The sequence below is a fragment of the Lactuca saligna genome, chromosome 9 (assembly GCF_052625555.1).
Source record: "Lactuca saligna cultivar CGN05327 chromosome 9, ASM5262555v1, whole genome shotgun sequence".
Lineage (NCBI taxonomy): Eukaryota > Viridiplantae > Streptophyta > Magnoliopsida > Asterales > Asteraceae > Lactuca > Lactuca saligna.
The window spans coordinates 70,579,381-70,580,497 of record NC_136425.1 but is presented as its reverse complement, the minus strand read 5'-3'; the positions used below and the strand labels follow the sequence as shown (position 1 = coordinate 70,580,497).

The following is a 1,117-nucleotide window of genomic DNA, read 5'->3' as shown; positions in this document are numbered from 1 at the left end:
TTTGACGTTGACCTATAGGTTTAGCTCCTTCTTCTAAGTTAATCTTATGAGAACAGTAAGCTGAACTAATTCCCTTGATATTGGTTATTTTCCATGCTATAGCACCTTGCCTCTTCCTTAGTACACCCAGTAGACTCTCTTTTTCATGTTTGGACAAATCAGCAACTATAATTACTGGTTTTTGTTAGCCATCTTCAAGAAATGCATACTCCAAGTGATCTGGTAGTGCCTTAAGTTCAGTTTTTGCGTTCTAAATGTTGTACACATAGAGTCCAGTGAGGGGACTCATCGAGTCTTGGGCAAAATTCGTGACAAAGTGAGTTTCTTCGAATGGACTCGTCAAGTCGGTCATGGCTACTTGGTGAGTCGGGTGTTCTGCACTTCTGACTAGATCATTATATTCAGCTTCCTTGAGTAGTCTCTCTATTTCCAACAGGTCTCTTTTATCATCAAATTCTTCTTCAAGGTGGACGGTGGACTTGTTTGGCTCATCTTCATTCCATTCATCCATTAACTCTTCCAACATATCAACCGAGAATGTCATGTCATCATTATTCCTTGGATGCTTCATGGCTTGATCAAACCCAAATGTAACAGACTCGTCTCCTACCCGAATAATAAGTTTAGAATCTTGCATGTCAACTATAGCACTCATGGTGTTTAGAAAAGGCATTCCAAGTATGACCTGGACTTGAGGATCCGCTTCCATGTCTAATACAATGAAGTCTGTGGGGAACACGAACTAATCAACTTTCACCAATAGATCTTCGCATATTCCTCTCGGGAAGGTGACCATTTTATTTGCTAGGTGAATTGCCATTCGAATTGGCCTCGACTCCGGAAGATCTAGTTTCTTGAAGAATGAGTATGGCATGAGATTCACACTTGCCCCCGAATCAGCTAGTGCATAAATGGTAGATAAGTTTCCGAATTTACAAGGCAATGTTAAACTTCTCGAATCACCCTTTTTCTTAGGTAGTTTGTTCAACATGGTAGCTGAACAGTTCTCGTTTACGACCACTTTCTTCACCTCTTCCATCTTCCTTCTATTAGTTAGAAGGCTCCTTGAAAAATTTGGCATTTTAGGCATTTGTGCAACCGCCTCTATGAATGGCAT

At 40.6% G+C, this 1,117-nt stretch overlaps 1 protein-coding gene across 1 annotated transcript; it reads right to left on the bottom strand.

The window, feature by feature from the left end:
- Window positions 1-742: 742 nt before the first annotated feature.
- LOC145016469 (uncharacterized) lies at window positions 743-1,117 on the bottom strand. The gene has a single exon (XM_078974777.1). The coding sequence runs from the start codon at window positions 1,115-1,117 to the stop codon at window positions 743-745; it is 375 nt and encodes a 124-aa protein (XP_078830903.1).

Coding starts and splice junctions, on each gene's coding strand:
- LOC145016469 (XM_078974777.1), bottom strand. CDS start 1,117: ATGCCATTCATAGAGGCGGTTGCACAAATGCCTAAAATGCCAAATTTT.